At 40.0% G+C, this 20,220-nt stretch overlaps 1 protein-coding gene across 3 annotated transcripts; it reads right to left on the reverse strand.

Annotated features, from left to right (window-relative positions):
- Positions 1–1,067: 1,067 nt before the first annotated feature.
- slc35f4 (solute carrier family 35 member F4) lies at positions 1,068–19,254 on the reverse strand. 3 transcript variants are annotated; one of them, XM_038729851.1, is made up of 8 exons: positions 18,754–19,254; positions 17,594–17,635; positions 4,479–4,779; positions 3,629–3,848; positions 3,411–3,536; positions 3,117–3,309; positions 2,691–2,780; positions 1,068–2,121 (listed from the first exon to the last, which is right to left on the reverse strand). In XM_038729851.1, the coding sequence occupies exons 1-8, from the start codon at positions 18,968–18,970 to the stop codon at positions 1,880–1,882; spliced, it is 1,431 nt and encodes a 476-aa protein (XP_038585779.1). In that variant the 5' UTR covers positions 18,971–19,254; the 3' UTR covers positions 1,068–1,879. The 3 variants fall into 3 exon arrangements, with proteins under 3 accessions (XP_038585779.1, XP_038585780.1, XP_038585782.1); XM_038729852.1 differs by lacking the exon at positions 17,594–17,635; XM_038729854.1 differs by lacking the exons at positions 17,594–17,635; positions 18,754–19,254 and adding an exon at positions 9,545–10,114 and having other exon boundaries at positions 1,069–2,121.
- Positions 19,255–20,220: the final 966 nt, after the last annotated feature.

Raw genomic sequence — 20,220 nt, forward strand, 5'->3', positions numbered from 1 at the left:
GCAGCAGCAGTGTAACTACTTTATCAAAGAATTAAGGTTTGAACATTACATGTTCCTCTGCTTCTTCTAGCTAATTTATTTTAATATGTTAAAATGCCACTGCAGTTGTTTAGCTGAAACTGTCACCTCAGCAAATGCTTCATTAGAGTTCTCAGCTCACTGAATGCACTCCCACAACCATAATGGCACTGTGGTGTTAGACTCTTGGGAGGGTGTGTGCCTATCACCGTGTTCTGCTCTACAGGCAAAACATGTCCCATGGGCTTTTTCCATTGCCAGTAAGATAGATTGCCTATGCATTATTACCACAGATTGTATGTGTCTATGAAAGAGGATAAATTATAGTAGAAACTACCATTCCTCATCTTGTTCAGTTTTCAGCGTGTGTGTGTGTGTATGTATGTGTGTTAGTGTATAAGTGCAGCCCAGAAAAGCATTACATAATATAGCGAGGAGAATTCTGCAAAGCTGCTAAATCAATGCAATCCACTTTACTGATTACTAATGCTGTATAAATTCTTATACTTGGTTCTGCTGAAATTCAGCCATGATACTAGTATATGGTTGATACAAAACTTTGGATCTTACATGTTATTGTTAACATTATAGCACTGTTTCCACATTTTCTGTTTGACATTACTTGACCATTGACCATACTGTCATTTGTTAATGTTGATGTGGGAGAGTGTATTCAATCGGAATAAAACACAAGCAGGGCCATAGACGGCATTAATAATAATATAATAATATAATTTATTAACTGTTTGTCCCCACTGCTGGGTGCTTTACTTTATATTCATTTATTTACCTAAAATAGTCATTATAATATATTTAATCAAATAAATAAAATACTAGTCTAGCCTATTAAAATACAGACCAAGCGTTTTTAAAGCATTAAGCTTAGTATTTATTTGAAATGATTGGTTATGTTCTTTATTCACTTAATATTGTCATTTGTTTCAGTTCCATATTGTCATTATACTACAGGTACCTCTGTCTACTCTGTTGTGTGTCTGTCTGTCCTCCTGGAGGGAGAATGTTGCTCTCCATGAGGTCTCCTTTCAGTTTTTCCCCTGTTGAAAAGGGTTGAAGCATAGAATATGTATCTTAAATTGTAAATTCCCAAGGACATGACCTCAGTGTCCTAATTTGTTGCTGAGCTAAAGAACAGTATTTTGATGACAGGAAGCCAAAATGTTTGTTTAATATGAAGGACCTGTGACACTTTGTCAGCAATGTATGCATCCTTGTCTATGCTGATTTGGGCAACAAAAATATGTTATAAAATATGGTTGAATAACACAAGATTTAGCCACATACAATACATGTGATCCTGAGATTAAGGGTGGGTTTTAAGTTTTTATTATGAAACCAAAAAAGCCTGTACAGTACGCATAGTATAATTGCCAATCTTGTATGTAATACTATTCAATAAGACATAAAATAATATTCTTAATACTCTTAGCTCTGCAGCTCTAAATAAATATCATAAATACACATAAGATTGAGCCAAACTGGCCCTGCAAATATTTATATTCACAGAATACAGTCTACAGAGTAGGTCAGGGGAGGTCAGTCAGCTCTTGGTTTGGGTGCGTGCGAGGAACGGGACTGAGCGTGGCAAGTACTTCAAGAAAGTAAATAACACTTTCCACCCTTTCAATTAGCAAGATCCATAAATGTTCTCGTTTTCACCTCCTGCAGTGAAGTGGCGGAGGCAGAAATGCATCTCCAGAGTGAAGGTTCAAGACATTACTTCCTGCCTTCCTGGTAAAGAGTCCATGTGGACACCGAACATCCCACCTACACCTCCTGAGTGGGCAATGGAGACAGGGCTTCAAGACTGGTTAACAGAGGCTACTAGCAGAGCTCAACCATCTTATGCCAAGGGAATGGAGACAGCGCCGTTTGCTCGACTGCGGCTCCGAGTGTGGCCACTGGACTCTGTGAGGTCCTCGCCGTGTTCCTCGGACTTCTTGTCTGCGATGGTGGCCAGGAAACGCAGCGTGACTGAGTCCCACTCCTCTGGCAGCAGCAGGAGCAAGAAGCCCAGGCAGATGATGCAGGTGGCTGCCAGGCGCACCACACTGAAGATCACCTCATGTTTCAAAACATCCACGGCTACAGCAGGTGAAAGAAAGACAGGAACAAAAGAGGGAGCCAAAGAGCAGGGCAGGGAAGGAGGGGTGGGGGAGAAACAAAAACAAACTGAGATTAATTACATAAAGTAAGATAAACCACAGGACACTGCGGCTGTAGGGGATGAATGTAGCAAATGCGGCTTATAATCAGCACAAGCAATCCACTTTATCCCTTATGTCTTTGCGGTCTGGAGTCCAGGGACAAGTTGCCGTAACCCACTGACCTTCATACAGTCCATTGTGGTTGAAGAAAATAACTCGTCTGCAGGCATTTAGTGTCGCCTTGGCAACCTGATCCTCCCTCAGCGAGAGAATAGTTGCAGGGTCTGTTTAGGCACATTGATGATTGGGTTTCCAGGACAAGAGAGGCAGACTTGCTGTGTAGTCTGTTTGCTACAGTGGCCCTAAGTGCTGACCTCTCAAGACAAAACCACAGTATGTATGGCCATGCACTCTCATTTTCACAACCTTACTAATTTCCGCCACAACAATCAAGACATAATTACCAATAAAGGGAGGTAATACTTGAACTGCATAAAGAAAGCCTACCTGCATTGCCCGGCACACTGAGCAACGTCCCTATGGAGATGAGAATGGGGTATGTCAGCACCACACCAACATGGACCAAGATGTTGAACACTGTAAAAGGCATGAAAGATGTTGAAAGTATGTACAAATTAGTTATTAGTCAATGCATCGATTAGTTGATTGACCAAAAAATAATCTGCAGCTGTTGTGATTGGATTATTGATTAATCATCAAGTTATTATTCAAGCAAGACATTTGATGGTTTCTCAGTGTGAGAATTTGTTCCTTCTCCTTGTCTTACAAAATATTATGGTCTGAAAACCAAACAATTTAAATATGTCCGCTTGGAACATTTACTCAATTAGTTGATGATGAAAATAATTGTTGGTTTCATATGAGGGAAACCATGATTCTCACTCCTCTTCAGGGATGTATATGCACTCTCACCCAGCCACAGTCCTGCCAGTCCACACAGGTATCCCCAGGGCAGGGAGGACAGTGAGCCCCAGTGCTCTACCTTGGTGAAGTACAGGATGAGGGGAACACAGGAGATGAAGATAAGATTGAAGAAGCCCATGGTGGAAAGGAAGTGAGCCACTTCTCCAAGGTTGGCGCTGCCCAGGAACATCTTGAACAGCACCTGGGTGGTGAGGAGGCAACTGTTTACACCAGTGACTATGCCAGTATTTAAAGTCACTGCAAACACAATCACACATATGGTTTAACCTGTAATGTGCTAACCTTGTAGAGAGCTGATGTTGAGGCTGAGCCCACAGCCAGCGCCACGCCCACAAAGGAATCACCATGGAAACCGTCAGCATAAGCCATCATGACTATACCTGTGATAGCCATTATGGCTGCCACAATCTGCAGGTAGAGATTCAGAGCCATCACTACCCTTACCCAGAAGTAAGAAAAACAGTCCTTGAAAGTATCATTGTTGGCGTTTTTATACAGACCCGAACACCCATGAAGCGGTCCTTGAGAACAATCCAGGACAAGAGAAAGACGAAGGCCTTGTGGCAGCAGTAGAGGGCAGAGACATCAGTGGCGGTCAGCTTCTTCAAGGCCATGAGGTACAGGTAGTTGGTCAACGTCCACAGTATTGAGAAGGGTGCTGTCCTCTTTACAAAGATTTTCAGAGTCATCCCATCCTCCCCAAAGAGTTTGCTGCACTCCCTTTTAGAGGAAACAAACCACAGAAGGGTAAAGAAAGTCATGTCAACCTGTTTATCCTCTTGGAACAGTGTCTTTGTTTGTCAGACTTTTAGCCTTGCTGTCAAGAGGACTACGCTTTGAGGATGGAAATGTTGGTTGCTTAGTTTCCTGGTTCCTCATGGACAGTCGGGTGGTTTCAAATTTGCTCCACTTGAGTGTAAAGAGGAGCAAAGCTTCTAGGGGCCACTAGTGGAGCTGTTATGGTAACTGATACTGTTTTGTTGTAAAAAATAAATAAATAATAAAAAGAGTCTTGGATGACACAGTGGCATTATTACTTATTTTTCTAAATGTAAACACAACCAGATGACTATTTCTCTTTATTATGGCGACTGACTTCATTGACACATCTGTAAATGTCAATTAAAGAAGGACTATTTAATTTTTACTCTACCAGCGTGATATGGCAACCAAAAAATTCTTCTAATCTGCTGTGGCACTTTTATGTAACAGTAACAGCAAAACTGGCAACTGGCAAGCACAAAAAAGCTTATCGTGAAAGGTTCTCAGAAATGCAATTGGGCAGATACTGTTCTTTTCCAAAATATTTTATTTATTTGAAAATTTTAAATAGTTTTGTTTGTAATTTACCTGAATTTCTGTATTGGGGTCTGCTTCTCCCGTGTGATAACCACATGTCCAGAGTAGTAGATGGGGAAGAAGAGAATGTTCCAGTTGCTGCTGAACCAGGAGATGAAGAATGGACAAGAGAACGACTGGAAGGTCAGCTTAACTACCTGAGTGGTACCCACCCAGGAGGAAGAGATACACAACACCATCAGCAGACCACCCAGCACCTTCAGAGCTGTGTTGGTACATGTCTGATAGGGCCGGCACTCTTCGCTGGTCTCACTGCCCGGTGTCTCTGCTTGAGACTCTGAACCATCCTCTCCTAAAGGGAGACAATGGGGTGGGGGGACAATAAAAGAAAGAAAATGCATTGCAGCATCTATACATGTGGGCTCCACTTCCTGTTCAAAGGCTAATGAGAACAGAAAGCCTCAAATATAAAAATAAACTTATAGTGTACCTTTATTTAGAGTTCAATTACAAGATGTCAATCTTTTAGCCATGCTAGCCATGCCAGAGGTGTCTTTTAGTTAAACCTCTTGACAACCACTAAATGGATTGACATGAAATTTGGTAGAGATACCCATGTTGTCAAGAGGATGAAGCCCAATGACTTTGGGGCAAGAGATTCACATTTGAGGTTTTGAGTGTAATATCTCAATATGTCAAACTCATGAATTTATGAAAGAACATTGATGATCAAATTTTAAATGTGTCCAATAATTATATACCAATTACCTGGAAACTAATGATATCAGTCTCAGCTGTAGTTTGTATTTTGTGCTAATTAGAAAGTGTTAGCATGCTGCTAAGCTATGGGGGGAACATGGCAAACATTATACCTGCTCAATGTAACATCAGTATGTTAGTGTTGTGACCATGTTAGTATGCTGACATTAGCATTTAGCTCAAGCCCTATGGAACACTCCTGTGCATAAGTACAGCCTCATAGCCAAACTTTTATTCATATTATGCATGCTTTGTATTACTGCATATACATACAATGTAGCTTGTGTCTCCCTGGCTGGGGTCCAGCACATGGGCATTTATTGATCAATCGCCCTCAGTGTTCACTACCAGTTTGTGTTTCTTGCTGTAAAGGCACTAATACAGATGGCAAGGCTTTGTTAAAAATGTTGGGTTAGCATTGTGGTTGAGCATGTCATAAATAGCTTTGTCACCTCGTGATGCAGCACGTACTGTAGTCATTGTAGTCAGGTGTGCACAGAAACCTGATGCGCAGAAAGCAAAAGTGAACCTAACCACATGACATTCCACAAGAAAGTCATGTCAACCTTGGCAGCCAGTGTTTTGCCTATTGGTACATTCCTGCTATGAAAATGTATATTGCAACAAGATAGATAGATAGATAGATAGATAGATAGATAGGAAAGAACGAAGGAAAGAATGAAGGAAAGGACTTATTTGTAACCCTGTATGCCAGTGACGCATGGTTGATCTGGCCCAGTGCCTTAGTGGACTGCAGGATTGCTTCTGGACCTTGACTGTGCTGTGTAATATGTTAAGTGCTGTGTGTGTGAGCATTTCCGGAGAGAGCTCAGATCCGTTCTTTAACTTTCAACAGTGTGATCAATTTACACTAGGGCAGGAATAAAAGATGACATGTGCTGGATGTTTGCTGGCCGTGTTCTCTTTGCTTGCTCAGCACGTGAAGCTCTGCCATTTCCACCATGGCTACAGACACTGAATCCTGCAAGCACTGGAACTCGTACCCGTAGTGTCTCCCCTCTACTGTAGCAGGGCATCTCAGGGGTGCTCATTATTGCATCTGATAGTCTTTTGTTTGTTATCTGCAAAGAGACCACAGCAGGAACAAACCCAAAAAAAACAGGGCATGGAGCACAAACTGTTTGATCAAATAAGTAATGTGTGGTGAGAATATTGGTAGCAGTTGTCTATGTTATGCGTTTAGAGTGGTAAGATGCTATTTTTGTTTTGATGTGTCTATGTCCAGTAAACAGAGTGTGAAAAACATGCCACCAGACTTTTCAACACAAAGTAAGTGTCTTTTACAGTAGGGCCAAACTCAATTTATAAGCTTAATGAATACATGAGATCATTGCTGGCACCTAGTGAGTGTATTAATGGTAAGTAATGGCTATAAGTGTTATACCTGAGATAGAGTGGTTGAATACAAAGTAACACATAAAAGTGCAGTGGTGCATGAAGTAGTCAGATCTTTTACTTAAGTTAAAGTATTAACACACATTAATTAAATTTTACTTCTTCCCACTCCATTTCAAGCATAAGTGTATAAGTTATTATTATTGTGTATCTTTTCTGTTGTCACACTATTTTGCTTGAAATAAATAAATAAATATAAATAAATAAATAAACACCCCAATGGGAAAATACCCCATTGCAAGTAAACATCCTAATTAAGTTAAAGTACATAAGTATTATCAGGAAAATGTACTTAAAAGTATCAAAAGCAGGAATATACCTTCTGCAGATAATTAGCCCCAGTGATAGGTTGGTAATACTGATGTATCAGTGCATAAATAGCATTTAACTGTTGTAACTGGTCATGTTGGAGCTTGTTTTAACTATTTTATTTACGGTTAGGCAGTTAAGTCCAGTGGTAAATCTGAGGGGTCATCAGAAGATTAGTGTCGGTGGAGAGAGGGAAAACAAAACTGCTGATATACACATTTATATTCATGTGTGGGACTTTTGTCTAATCTTTGCTTTTTGTGAAAATATTCTACCTCTTTGGGTCTTGAACAGTTATTTATATAAAACTATATGATAAGTTTAGAAGGGAAACGTGTATTACTATAATTTTCAGAGAAATGTGGTGGTGTAAAAAGTACAATATTTCTCGCGGAAATGTCGTTAAGTAGAAGTATAGAATGGAAATACTAAAAACTGTACATGAGTACTTGAGTAAATGTTATTAGTTACTCTCCTGTACTGCATCAGTGCAGCACTGGCCTTGAGTCTGTCCACATTGCAGAATTAAACCCCCCCCTCTTATAGTACAGTGTTTGAAGCAAAAACCCCTCAAACTGTAAGTGATAATGAAAACCTCTGTAAAAACCGATGATGACTCCCACTAATTAAGTCGAACTCTTTCTTCTTTCTTTATAGTTTAGTTCATTACAGACTATGACTATGACCTCAACAGAGATCTCAGATAAACACTCTCACATAAAATGTTTTGCCTTACAGTATATCCCGGCTGGGAGCAGAGCTACAGTATGTATATATGTTCTACACCGTTTCTTTTCTGCAGGATCATCGAAGGATTTGGTCTAATTACATTCTGTCACAGCAAGGATTCTTAATCAACATAATGAGCCTGGTGGTTAGCTAACTGGCAAACTGAGATCTGATATTGCTGCAAGAGAGAAGCGGCTCTTTTATTATTTTTTCCTGTATGTCTGCTTCTCCTCATCTACCAAGCAAGATGGTTCGCATTTCATACCACTGACAAAACCTAAAACTTTTTGTCTTGGATACGGGCTTTTCTGTCCTGAGGTAAGAAGCCACTATTGGTTTATCAGGTGCCAAGATGCAGTAATATTATAACCCCACTATTCCCCTGCCTCATAAAAACAGCTCCTGTGGCCAAAATTGTATTCTCATAAGAAGCAGTGTTATTGCTGACTAACATTGCTGATAAAAAAATTGCAAAGGAAGCAATAATCCCTGACATACACAGACTGTCAGCACAGTATTGCAGTGAAATACTAACTAAAGAAGAAAAATTGTATTTGAAGTTAATTTCAGTCAAGTGTACTTATTTTGAAAACTGTTCAAATTACAGAGTAGTAGTAAAGTGTTATTAAAGTGTTTAGACTTATTAATTGAAAACTAGCTGTCAGAAATCATTTGGGGCATAATTATGAACCCAGCGGTGTTTCTTTTACATTAAGACGCTCATTCAGATTGTAGTTAAAATGCCATCGCATAAAAGTATGGATAAATACATAAACAGTGTGTTTTTTTAAAGCTATATGTTTGCTATAATGCTCACTAATACTACACTTAACTTTTGAAAAAAATGTTTATATTCATACATGGGCTTGTTGATTGCTCACTACGGCTAGAAAAAGGAGTAAGTGAAAGTGTTAACATTGTACAATTTCATTACAGAAATCACAGTGCTGCATGGGATCACTCACTACTGGCACCCATTAACAGAGCTTGTCCACTCTGTGTGACGCAGTATGCTGCTGGAACCTGACATTTCAATCCATTCTGTGTTTTATTCACACCACTGACGTTGCATGCCAGTGACATTGATAGATGGGCCCCAACTGAATCCATTATCAAACTCATAGTCACATGTGCAGCGTGAGGCGTTCTTACTACAGGTCAAACAGCATTATGTCTTTATCTAGATTAGGTCTGAAGATGTGACATGGTTAGGATGATGCCGATTAAAAGGTTATTAGCGGTATCACCCTGTAATCTCTGTTAAAAAAGTTAAAAGGTGTAAGGATTTAGGCATTTATGGAGGAAGATGCTGAATAGTACAAATGTTGAGTTAGATGAAGGGAGGAGAGGTGAACAGAATGAACAGATGCGAAAGCAGCTGGTTTTTGCCTGTTTCTTTTACCTTTTTTCTTTTTACACCAATTCTGGTTGCTACACATGGTGGCTAAAAAACAGCAAAACATATGCTGCTGCTATAACTACACTTCATGTCAACACATTTACCTTCTCAAAATCTGTAGGCAGAAAACTGAAATGACGTTTTTTTACACCATCCAGAGGAAAAAAGTCCTGGTGAAAGTAGCTCTATTCAGTTGCCGATTTTTCTTAGATTTTAATTTCTGATACCACATGTAGAAGTAGAACACATCCACAACCACACTATCTGTATTTCATATGAATACCTGTAAACTCTATATGACACCTCAGTGCATATGATGCCTTATGGGAAATCATATGCCTTCACCTGTAAAAGAAAAAATATACAAATAATATAAAAGTACTCCATAGTTTTAAGCAGCTTAGCTATCTGATCTAATGCTGCCAATAACTCAATTAATGCTACCACATACAAACACAGTTTAATATAAATGATTTATTGGGCTTCTGTGGTTCTTTCAGTTTACCTTCAGAGATGGGGCAGGTCAGGACCTGAGTGCTGTACGAGCTGAGAGGAGCCACTCGGGCTGAGTGCTTCTTCATCCTCCACTGGGGGCACAACACACTTTCCTTCCCTGGGAAGTGAGTTTATGTCTGTGTGTCTGACTGTGTAAGTGTGCCCGGTCTGCTGCACGCTCAGCAGCTCCTCCTGCTAGCTCTGAGCATCCTCAGATTCCTGACTCCTCCGCTTCTTCTTTTACGCTCTTGATGGTCCCCCCGCCCCCCCCTCTTTCCAGATCTCTGTCAACTCTTTTGTCTTCTTCCCAGCACTCCAGTCCTGACTCTCCGTTCCTCTTCAGGCCAGCCCTCTGTTACTGGTGCTCTCTCTCTGTCTGTCGGGATAGTAACACAGCTCAGTGGAGATAGCTCAGTGGAAGTGCAGTGAAGTGGAGACTCTACTGTTTCACTGTCATGCCGTGATCCAGAGTTGCCACTGTCTCCAAGGGAGACTGAGCTTCAAGTATGTGTGGCATGGCGCAATCACTCCCCTCATCTCTTTCCATCCTCTCCCTCCCCTTTTCTCTCTGTCTCTCTCGCTTTTCCCCTCCTCTTCTTTTGCTCCACAAATCAGCAGCTTTGTTTGGAAGGTAACCAAGCAGCCTGGGCAAATTATGCTGCGTTAGCTGCTGCCCCCTCATTTTCTCCTTCCTCCTCCCCTCTCTTTTCTACCTGACCAGGCTCTTCTCACCCCTTCCTCCCTATATATATTCTTGTCCTCTGTCTTCTAATGCCTCTATGTCTTCTTGGCACATCTCCTGCTCTTCACTACTTGAGAGTCAGATTATTAGTAGAGCGCTGTTGCTTTCATTGCTGCAGCATTAATCAGTTCAGCTACAAAAAAGACACAGCTATCAGAAAGACATGCCAGTCCTATACATGTCAATTCTGTCATCCACTAAAGTACTCCTAGTGCTCTTAGAGGTATTGGGGAAGCCCACATTGTACTCACACCACTATTACACATTTACACATCACTACTATGATATTCTAACCAAATGATATTTCCATCTTCCAAGGACGCCATAAAGGAGACAGCAATACAAACAAAGTCAAAGGAATACATTTCAAAGTACTTCTCATGTTTATATTGTGGCTTAGACCTATCTCTAATTTTAATTTTGTTTTAAAATTTGCCATTTTAAATCAGGAGTGGATCCTGTAGATCTTTATCACTCTAGTTATCTCTTACTGACATGGACATGTCTCTTATGGTAACTACAAAAATCAGGTGAACGCAATCTCTATTTGTAATTCCTCAGTCTGATCATATGTTGCTTTTCCATTGGACATAGCAACACTTTCTTTAACCCTGCAAGTTCACCTTCTCCATAGCAAATACTGTATAAGTATTTAAGTAAAATTTTAGATGTCTGTACATAACTGGACTATTTTCATTGTGTGAGACTTTACATTTCAGAGGGACATATGGTACCAGTTATCTCACCAAATCCATCTGATGACTGGGCACAAGATGACTGTATGTGCAAAAGCTCCACTAAATTTGGAAGATATGATGCATTGCTAGACTTTAAACTAGCCAACTGTAGTTAGACCAAAACATTACAATTATAATTACTATGTCAAAAACTTTTCAAATGTTGTTGTTTTATGGATATGTGGCTAAACCTATGGACTCAGTATATGTTGGCTTAGAGCTAATTAATTCTCATAGAACTAACATCAAATAATTTCTCCAGTATGTGACAATAACAAATGGTTACACAGCTAGATTTGGAGGAAAAGGCTCTGATTTATGAGTGAGCTCTTGAAGAATTTGCAACAGGGATACTGCTGCGAGAACTGATCCCGTCTGAATAAACATACATGGCATACAAATCTTAGGTCAATCAATAATGTAAAAAAAAGTAGCGCATATGTGTGATGTTAAGCAAGGTGCAGCACCAAACAGTGTTAGCATGAGCATATCAGTAAGCACTGCCATACACCCGCATGGATATTGTTATGATACAGCAGTTAATCAGCCAGTGATTGTGAAGCATGAATGCCAATCAGCAGATGCAACTTCAGTGCCCTGCATTAAGAAATGCTACGCTTCATTACTTTAAACCATCATACTTCCTGTAAGCACTTTTGAGTGGTGCTTCTTCACTTTTTAAAAGTAAAAAACATGGACATTTAGTGTTAATGGAGTGTTTTTATATTCAATATTTACAATTTGATGATAAAAATTTTAATACTTTTTTCCCATCACTGTTGCACAGTCAAGGGAAACCCTCTCATACGCAGCCAGTGTGGACCTGAGGGGGTCTGCCTGGGCCATGTGAGTCACCTTCGGGACTCTGGTCAGGAGTTTCCATCTCAAGGAAAGCCCTCAGGCCATTCTATCTCTAGCTGTGGTTTATCTACCTGAGGATTTAATGGATCTAAATATTGCTTGGGCCTCTACATCAACGACATATCAGTGTCTAGTGTATGCGGTCAGACACATGAGGCGTTGCAGCCTGTAATATAATCTTAATATAACCTATGCAATTTCATGCTTACCCTCTCACCAGTAAAATCAATACTAGCCAAGCCAGGAACAGTAGCACTATGACCTGAGAAAGAGAAAACACTCAAAGTATACATGTGACACAGAAAGTGGACTAACACTTAGTCTAAATTGGTCTGTTAAGAATACTAAATGAGTGGTATTTTGCAGTCATGTTTGCTCCAGGATCTCTGTCATTATATCAGTATCACCCTGAGCCCCTCACTTGCTGTCTGTCTCTCCAGTGCTCATCAGCCAAAGTTCTGGCGCTGCTACTGAGCGCATAGCAGATCAGAGCACATCTCTGAGCATTCTTCAGGCTGTGAGAGACAGCACAGTTATTGTTTGGCTGTTTGTTACAAGGGAGGGGGGAAAATGCAGGGCCACATTCCAGAAACACATTGGTAATATATTTGTTTGAATGCAGAATTCAATATTGAAGAATCAGCTGTAGTCATTTTTTAGGACAATGGCACATGGTCACACAGTGTGACAGAACTGGTGCAACACTAATTGAAAAGCCTTAAGTGAAGTTGAGAGAATGAGGCTTGATTACAATGTTTGTGCTTTAAGTGTGTGATGTAAGAATGGCTGAGACAAATGTTTTATCAGGTGTAAGCAGAGGATGAGCTGGGGGTATGGATCCCCTAAGACAAGGAGGGTTAAACTTAAAAATAGCCCTGCTGATGTCTGGAGCCAACAGCTAGACAGAAAAACGATCCAGTCAGCAGAGCCCATGATGCTAATCGCTATCAGATTAAGAGAAATACCTGGAGTACCGACGCTTCAGGAGGCTACAGTTCACTTTCAAATATTAGACCAAGGACTCAAAGTGACTGTTCCTTCCTTGTGTATTTTACTTGTATGTGTTGTTTGTTTTTATTCACATCCGTAGCTAAAAAGACCAGAAGATATTTTCTTCTAACACTAGAATTCAACAGCACCACAAACTACAGCTGCAATCTGATCATAAAGTTGCATCTATACCTCTCTGAAACGGTTTGAACCCCCCCCCCCCAAACATCATGATCTCATATAACATAGCTAGGTGTAACTAATAAACAGGAAACTGAGTGTATATAACACAATGGTTCCATCACATCCCAGATCAAAGCGCAAAATAACACAGCATCCTCTCTCTTTACCTCTATAGCAACGGTGGGCCTCCTGTGCAGCAACCCACTCAACTGATTCAGGCACTTTGTCATTTAGATTAACCAGTGTGCCTCACTTTATGATGCAAGCTCCTTTGTCTTGAGCCTCTCTCTGTTACTCATCTCGGTGAGGACCAGGAGCAAAGAACGCTGATGGGAGATGAGAGGCTGGGGCATTATTGTTGTCTGCAGCTGATTTTAGCTGTAGTGAGGATTAGACAGACCACGAATCAAATGCTGATCCTTAGATGTGTTTCCACTCCTTAGACACATCCTAAACGCTCCTCAGTGTAGTTAGAACATTAGAAGATGAGGACACCTGGTGGTGAAGATGATGGATTGCAATACAGGTGAATCGACAGGGGCAAACAAAAAGGACAGATGTTCCTATTAATAAGACTATTTTGCTCAAATTCACCTGGTCCTCACGTATCCTTAGGGGTGCATTATTATGCATATTATTTCATTGATTTGGTGAGGTTTTGATATAGTTCTGAAAAGATGCATTTGTAAAGGTCACCAGCAATGTGACTTTCAGAAACAGTGTAGGATAATTCACACGCATCACTGTTGATAGTTTTCATAAGGCCTATTTGGTCTGCAGAAAGTAGTCATGGTGAAAACTGTGAGGTCTGTGGATTACCCCTAGTATCAGGGAAATCATTGGAAAGAACATGGCTTTGTTGTAGTGTGATTAAATACAACTTCAAGCACAATATAAACTAAAATAATAAAGGTCTCAAAACTAGATTTTGACACAGGGCTTCTCTACATCACATGAAAAGGTAATAATATAGGATCTGTCTTAAATGATACTTAGGTCTACTTTAGAGGTGCAAATGTTTCAAAAAATTAGCAATTAATCAAATTACCATAAAAAAGAGTTGACAGACACTCAATGTAGAGCTTTTGGGGCCCCTAAGTGTCTGGAGCCCCAGTGCAGTTGCAGTTGATAATTCAGCCAACACAAGTCATATGTATTATTGAGTTCGTCAAATCACATTTTTCATTTAATGCTTTGATCACCAAAAATGTAATTCCTGTCACAGCTGTTGATTTGGGGTTGCAGCAGAAATCTCAGGGACAGACATCCCAAAGCTGGTGCAGATAAAATGTAAAATGAAAGAATCTGAATGGATGAATAACACCATGTGGAAGTGGATACAGTGGTTTGGGTGAAATACCCCCTTAACTTGGCCCTGGAGCCCTGGAGACATAGCGGATGTAAAATTACACAGTATGCAATACAATTAATACATGAAATACTATTTGTTTTAGAATCTAACAACCATCTTCACTTTTGCATACACAATGAGCGGTGGTGTAAAAATGGATTAGTCTTTTCATGCTGTTTTAAACAAGGAGTAGTGATTAGATGAAGCACTTCTGTTTACTGTCTGGCTTTTCACTGGGGGATGTGGTAGGTCAGTTTATGGTTGTTGATGTTGTTGGATTTACAAACCACATGAGGGCAGTGTTGGGCTGCTGGTGTGCTCAGAATCACAGAAAGGCCATTACAAACCTTTCACACATTGTGCCCTTCTATTATGCAATTTTACTTTTGGATTACAAAGAATTCCACGCAGGAAAAAAATCTCAACTGTGAAGCGAATTGCTGGGACCGGCCCAAATATTTAGTCTCCTGATATACAGTGGTACAACATATGACCAATACCACAGTGGCATTAGTCCAGGTCAGCAGTTCCTGTGGAGAAATATTGCACCCATTACTTGCAGGGTGTTTTTGTTCATTCCCAGGAGCATGTGAAACTAACAGCACTCCTAGAGTCGTTCAGGCGGAGCTCATATCCCATTCGATGCTGGGCTAGTTATAAATAGCACTGAGTAAGCAGGCATGGGAACGGGACTGTCCAAAATAAGTGCATGCAAGTACAGAATGTTTGAGGCAATGTTTGAGGCAGAAAGTGAAAATTCACCTGCTGTTAACGGTGGATGTAAATGGTTTCAAAGATGCAAAGTGAATTACCAATCAGTACAAACATGAATGGATTCAACTGCATGTCTGTTTTCTTTGTATGTCTATCCTTTTCTGTAGACTACCACATAAAAACACACCCCATTGTGATAAATGGTTACTTTTCACGCCCTTCCTTCATAATTCTCCTCTGTGTGCACGCTGTCGTCTTGCTGCGATGCCTGCTGTGAACAACACAGGCACAGTGCTGAGCGGGACTGCCACTACAAGTACCTGTCATTTCTCCTGCACTATACCTATTTACCCAGCGGGCAGTGTGCCAGCACAACAGACTTGCCCTTCTCAAAATTAGCTACTCAAAACAAGATACCAAGATACACAGCAAATTATTATGATGGTTTTCCGGGAGATACTGAGGGAAGCATTTATTGCACACAGCATTGTTGTCTGCTCCAGCAGGAATCAAGTAGGGTTTCATTTAAATGTTTCTTGTAGTTGTGCTATTATCTACATAGTGATGCATAGGAAATATTGAACCTTTTATGGATAGAATGGGATTACCATCTTGCTTTAACAATCTTATCACTGTACATATGCTATTATGTCATAGCCGTACTGTATGTATTACAGCCTAGTCAGTGTCACCAAATGTAGTCCACAATCCCCCTCAAAGGCATCTTCTAATTCAAAACAGATGGCAAGTGGCAATAATAAACTGGCAATAGAATCTTACTAAATATATCATTACCCCATAGGCTTGGCAGGATGCGCCAACTGTTCTATTTACGTGCTCCTTTGTCTTACCCTGTATGGAAAACGATACTCAACAGATTGAGGGACGTGTGATTCTCAAGTCAAAGTTTACAAATGTGTAAACAAAACAAAGTAAATCAATGTGACCCTTTCAGGCAGCAAGCAGCGTTTAAAGGAAAAGCGACTTTTCACGTTCTCATTTCTAAGAGTGATCAAATGAGAGGAAGACGGGTGTGCACACAAACATTTTAGTCAGACTTCTTCACAGTAACAGCACCAGCATGTTTAATAGCTGTGCAAGCAGGAAATATGGTGACAAGTATGCCGCCCTGAGGAATACCTTCTGTTGGCTCTGGCATGCACAATGATCAGTTGATGGATAGATGGAGAAACACAGGGCTACAGATGGCATATTTTATCAGAGAGATGGGAAATGTCTCTCAAGTCAAATAACCCCTCTGTTCGCAGATACACTGGCTTTTATAAGCTTGGTATGGATGCTATTGCAATCCACACCTGCTCCTCATTCCTGAAATTAACTCAGAGACGCCACCCCATCTTTCATTTTCATCTGCTACAGTTTACAGTGGGCAATGAGATGGGACAGACAGAGGTCTGTATACTGAAAGCGAGGGCTGCAACTAACGATTATTTTCAGTCTGCCAATTATACTCTTAATTAATTGTTAACTGTTCCAACAGTTCAAAACACCAAAGATATTCAGTATCACTATCATTATTATATATTTCAAAAAATGCTTCACAGAAAATTTACATTTGAAAAGCTGGAACTAATTCATTTTATGGCATTTTTGCTCGAAACAGTTGGATTTTTTTTGGTTTGTCAATTTATTTATGAATAGATGAATAATTGTTGCAGCACTATAGAAAACACTATTATCTCATGATCAGCCCTTCGTGTTAGTGGATGTTGACATTCACATCGTGGGTCATGCCATTAAAGCATCAGTGAAACAAGCAAATATTTGTAGTAACAATACTAAAATGATTCATACTTCCTCTATTCCATCTATTGTGGCTGTGAGTTTCAACTGACTTCTATATTTGACAAAAAAATACACACAGATAATGATATTAGTCTGAATTTGCTTAGTTATCACTTTCAATACCAGAGGCAAAATTCTTGTGTTTGTTACATAGTAACTCTGTTGTTTCAGAGGCGCTTGAGCTGCTAAAGATGTTCAATCTGTTCTCAATTTAAACTTTAGGGTGCTCCTCGTTAATCAGGTATTCTTTCAATAGATTTATCTGGATGAGTAGATATATTCTCAAATGAAAGTGTGTGATTGAGTTCCTGGTTAATCTACTGCAACTGACACCCCTAATAAACAGGAGGTAGTTAATGAGAAACAGGCCCATTTCCTTTTCCTCAGCTTCTGTCTAAAAATCCATTGAGGTACTCTCAGCTAATCTAAGAGAGCCTCAGCAGGAACTGTTGTTGATTGAATGAGGCCCAATCTGCATGCGTACATGTCTTTTGAGACTTGAAACATGTTTGTCAGAGTATTATGTCACAAGGGGGCTGAATAGTAGATTTGGGAAGGAATGTCATTACATTAGGATTACATCTCTCTTCCAGATGTGTATCTCTACAGTAAGTCATGAATTTGTAGTTGAGTTTTTATGTTAAAACAGCCAGAGGGAGAAGTTGGGGAGCTTACGTGACAAGTCCAATTCATTTGAGGCGTGAAGTGTGGCAGCATCTGAAACACAAGAGGCTTACAGGTAGATGACCAATTACATTTCGGGGATTTATTAAAGAAAAGCAGTTCATCCTCACCTTTAATAAAAAATGATGACATAATACATTGAACAGGCCAATTATGTAACAGAGGTGAGAACCTGTGACTAAGCTAATGCTACAAACCTTGTGAAATTCTACTCTGTACACTTTGCTTTATTACCATAAAGACACTGTAAAACCACTGATTGGCCATGTACAGAGCATTGCAGTTCTTTCCCATTGTTATAAACCCACTCGCACTAGCAATATACTTTAATAGAACTGGAGGGCAAGATTTTAAAGATCATCCCCATACAAAGTGCACCATCAGCTCTCTCCTCCTATCCCAGCTATTGTCTCCCTGTCAGCAACATTCTGAGTATTGCTCTACCAATAAAAACCAAGTTGACAAATGAAAATTACAGAGGAGCTAAACACATTGGGGCACTGCTATATGTCAAGCATAACAGGATATAGCTGGCAATGTTCAACATGCATCACAGAAAAAGTTGCTGTATTTATTTGCAAGACTGATTTTTTCAATCAAACATTACAGAATTCAATAGGAAGCTACCATGTGGTCGTTTGTTGAGTTTCACAACATAAGTGTTTGATCTGGAGAGCATTATAGGCTACAGTTAAACAATTAACTTTGAAATTGAATTTGAAAACAGCAGCTTGATTTGTGCATTCATCATTGCTGTGTAATTACAGAGCCTGGTAGTGTTGCATTTGTCTCTCTCTCTCTCTCTCTCTCTCTCTCTCTCTAATGCTGTGTCTCAGAGATGGATGGGCCAGCGCATCAGCCAGCATCCAACTGATATTTGCAGTGACTGACATAATGCTGCTCTATAATAGCCATAATTTAAACCCGGTCAAAACACCTGAGTTTACAATAACGGATTTTGCAACAGCCCGATTAAAATGAAAACTAATTTGCAAGGATACAAGATTCGTGCACTGTATTTCTTCCACACGCCTCTGGCACCGCATCAAATCCTTTTTTTTTTGTTTCTAGGATGACCTGGCAAAGACACGCGTGACATTGTCGCATCCACTGATGATCCCACCAGCATACTTTATTTTCTTTTCACTCACTTCTATGACTGGAGTATCCCGGGTTGTAGCCGTAGTAGCCGGTGATCCTCAGAATCCGGTCCTCTATGTCGTGCAACCCGTTGGCTGTTACTTTGGGGCTGCTGCCCATTAAGACACCGCCTGGTGCCGCCTTCCCCGGCAAGTGTGTGCTTTTCAGGGGCTCCAACCGAATGCAAGGCTCGTCTCCACTCTCCGAAACACTCCCGGTGCTTATCATTGTAGGTCCGAGTGGACAGAGATCAGAAGAGACCGGGGATGAGCCCTGATCAACATGCGAGAGACCCTTGGGGCTGCATCAATAATTAGCAATAAGAGGAGGACATCCAAATCCACATTCACATTCCTTCAGTGATGCTCCCGGACGCTGAGCAAGGTTATCAAACTCCAGGAGCCTGGCAGACATGAAACACTAGGGGGCGTGTCACTACTATCACATGCTCTGAATTTAATTTATAAAGGATAAAAAATTGGATGTAGTCAGCAGTGGGGAGCAGAAGACGTGAAATTCATTACAGCCTTCATAAAGACAAGTTCCCTAAAACAAAAATCTTCACGGTATTCTACATCATGTATTGCATCTCTAAAATATTCAGTGAAATATGGTTTTCAATTATCCTCCTGTAATATCTCCATACTTGTTTACTTGGTACTCTTGGTACTCTATATACTTGTTTATGTTTATTGAGACAACTAAGTGGTATTTGTTATATTTTATGGCATCAGTTGTACAACTATGATACTCCTGTTACACTCCCAGGTGATCCTTTGACTTTAAAGTGTGTAATATTTTCAAGTGAGCTTTATTGATCTAAAACAAGTACTCTCAAGTACTATTTGCCTCTCAAAATCAAGTCACTGGATAATAATCAGTCTAAAATAAGCACGCATGTCTACAGCTGTTTTTAGAAACATAAAAAAGACAGATTAAAATAAATCTTAACTTCTCATTTAACCCCGAACAAAAATATCTGAAATGACTCACAAAAATGTATTTTTAAGACACTATTTTGAGCATTTATTCACTGCCTCTGATGGTCACAGATATTTGTAGACTAATGCTGCTGTTCCTTTTTCAACCTCTCAGTGACGTCTCCATTTGTTGTTCACAATAAAGTATGTATGAGAGAAACAAATGTGGGAAAGGTTTGTCTCACACACTGATTCACAGCTATTTACTCCTGACACATTACGCTTGAATGTGGACCGCTTGAAGTGTTATTTTTATTTTCAAGCACTTTTACTGTTTTCCTGTAAAAAAAAGTATAACAGAATAGCTTATTATGAAGTTTGTGCACATACTTTTATTCCATTCTAAATAAAGTTTTTTTTCTTATTATTTTCAAGCACTCATTGTGACATGATTTTTACTCTAAAGTAAAACCCAAAACAATCTCTTTTCCTCTCTCCTCTCTTTTCCTTGGCCACTGGTTCTCAGTCTGGCTCTTGGACGCTCCACTTGACTGGATC

Source organism: Micropterus salmoides, unplaced genomic scaffold (genome assembly GCF_014851395.1).
Source record: "Micropterus salmoides isolate LMB-PRFRI ecotype aquatic unplaced genomic scaffold, ASM1485139v1 Ms_hic_scaffold_19, whole genome shotgun sequence".
NCBI lineage: Eukaryota > Metazoa > Chordata > Actinopteri > Centrarchiformes > Centrarchidae > Micropterus > Micropterus salmoides.